Raw genomic sequence first — 2,546 nt, 5'->3', positions numbered from 1 at the left:
ATACACATACACATACACACACACACACACACACATACACATACACATACACATACACACACACACACACACACACACACACACACACACACACACACACACACACACACACACACACACACACACACACACACACACACACACACACACACACACACACACACACACACACACACACACACACACACACACACTCACGACACACAAGTATTGGCTTTGTCTAACATTTCAAATTACATTTTGCAAATACGCAAATGGCCCGATTTGCGTCTGCTGGATGATTTAAGCTCTCACTCAAGCACAACATGTGTAAATCCGGCACATACACACCTCTGTGCCATAATCTTGAGTGCGTCAGGGAGGTAACACTGCGTGTTCTCCATCTGGAAAGGGTCTGCGTCACAGATCTTGTCATCGGTGCGTCCATAGTTGGCGGTCTCCACCATCACGACATCACTTCCTGGGCAGCGCAGCTCTATGGGGTAACCCTCGCACGCCAGCTCCCTGCGCAGCAGCCCGAACGGCATGGCGGCCCGGGACATAGCTGCTCATGAGTGCAAAAGGGTGGAGGAAGGAAGAAAAGAGGGAGTTTTTATTGGAAAGTACAATTAGCATTTACCTTGTTTGCTATTCAGTTAATGGATACATATTCAGAGTAATGTAGTAATGAGTAGCAGCCTGTGTGACAATGACTTTCAGGACTAAAGACCATATCCAAGTCTGACAACTCTATTGGGGCTGATTTTTTGTTTTATTTACCTGTTTTAATTACAATAACGCTTAAAGTAACACACTATTAGGGATGCTGTGGATGCCTTCTCAGGTTAGAAGCTGCTTGCTATCTGCTCTGCAGCTACACCAGGGACTACATTCAACCAATCATCACCATTTTTTAATTAGAGGGGCGTTAGAGGGTGGCAACACTGCCTAGCTGGTGATGAGAGCTTCTTATCTACAGTATGTGGATTCAAATAATGCCGTTATGTTTGTTTACTACTTGTGAATTTCCTCTCAAAGCAGCTGTTTATAATTCAAGCATACATACCTCAAGATATTTAATAAGCTATGGGCAACATACTCCTATGTTCTACCCATGTTGACATGTTAGTGTAATTTAGATAACTCACTCTGCTTTGCAAGATGCAAACATGGTGATACCTGCCTTGGTGCAAGCACACATACTGTCACATTTACTCTGGCAGTATTCCCAGGTGAAGCATGATTGTTGACATAAATCACACTACACCTCCACTGTGACACCTGCATGCGATGTGATGCGTGGGCACATGTGTTGTAAAATCTTTGGGGTCAATAAAGCTTATACTACTGCCTGTCAGAGGCTCGGTAAACACAAGTCGAGAAAAACAAGATATAACTATGATTTATTTTAATTTTATTTGAAGGTTCTCTTTGTCATGTCTGTGTGTGTGTGTGTGTGTGTGTGTGTGTGTGTGTGTGTGTGTGTGTGTGTGTGTGTGTGTGTGTGTGTGTGTGTGTGTGTACTCCCCTAACTGCCATATTAATCCGTGTAAACCATGTTCATTGAATAAAATCACATTAGCATTATCTTAATCCGCTTGTTCACATGATGCTGAGTATCATGTACACATGGAAAGGTGTTTTGCCGCTTCAGGATTAGAGCCTCTTTCTCAGCGAACAGGTCTGTGTGATCAGTATGCTGCTGGTGTTCTGTAACTGTCCGTGGTGCTGAATGACTGATTGTTTATTAACTAGGAGCTCGGGGCGGCTTCTGAAGAAACTCCCTGTGGCAAGCTGCACACTTCAAATGTTCTGGTGAGCTTTTTTTTGTTATGTAGGTCACCGGATGACTTTGCCTTTCTCTACAGGAAGTGGGCTGAGTTACACTTTTTGACTTTGCCAAGCAATGACTTCAACTTGAGTCACGCAAGCACCATCCATTTCTTCCTCTTCCAAATGTGATTCATTCTGCTGTTTTGCTGTGTCAGGTTCAAAACCATCATGTGATACATACTACCCTCAGTGCCGGGAAGCTTACCTTGGCTGGAGGGGGCGATGTGAGCCAGAGTGAGCACACACACCCCCAGGAACCACAGGGACGCAACCATGCTGGGCAGGAAGAGTTAGGACGTCACACCACCAGCCGCGTTAGGAGAGCCTGGGGAGGGAGCAGAGTGAGACTGAGAGGGAAGAAGTGCACCTCTCCTTGTGTGATCAGTTTGTTTCTGTGGGTGTGTTGGATACTCCATAACACACACTGATAGTGAAAGAGTGCACGTGACAAAACACAGCCGTGTGGGAGGGGGACAGAATAATACAGAGGCATACAGAGAGGAGAAAGAGATAAGAATTAAGCAGTCGGTGCAGCGAAAAGTCCCTCAATCTGCTGTTACCATGGTGATAGCACGGTGCAGTTTGAAGGAGTGAGAGATGGATGTGCTGTGTGTGTGTGTGTGTGTGTGTGTGTGTGTGTGTGTGTGTGTGTGTGTGTGTGTGTGTGTGTGTGTGTGTGTGTGTGTGTGTGTGTCTGTGTGTGTGTGTGAGAGAGAGTGTGTGTATGTGTTTCT

At 45.4% G+C, this 2,546-nt stretch overlaps 1 protein-coding gene across 1 annotated transcript; it reads right to left on the bottom strand.

Moving 5' to 3' along the window:
* Positions 1-330: 330 nt before the first annotated feature.
* On the bottom strand, positions 331-2,132 carry LOC104952148 (latrophilin-1-like; the record flags this gene model as incomplete). Its single annotated transcript, XM_010778907.1, has 2 exons — positions 2,018-2,132; positions 331-544 (listed from the first exon to the last, which is right to left on the bottom strand). Coding segments are annotated over exons 1-2 (284 nt in total), but the record flags the coding sequence as incomplete, so codon positions are not given.
* Between the last annotated feature and the right edge of the window lie 414 nt (positions 2,133-2,546).

This window comes from Notothenia coriiceps, unplaced genomic scaffold (genome assembly GCF_000735185.1).
Source record: "Notothenia coriiceps isolate Sejong01 unplaced genomic scaffold, NC01 NC01_scaffold00019639, whole genome shotgun sequence".
NCBI lineage: Eukaryota > Metazoa > Chordata > Actinopteri > Perciformes > Nototheniidae > Notothenia > Notothenia coriiceps.
This window is presented reverse-complemented; position numbering and strand designations above follow the sequence as displayed.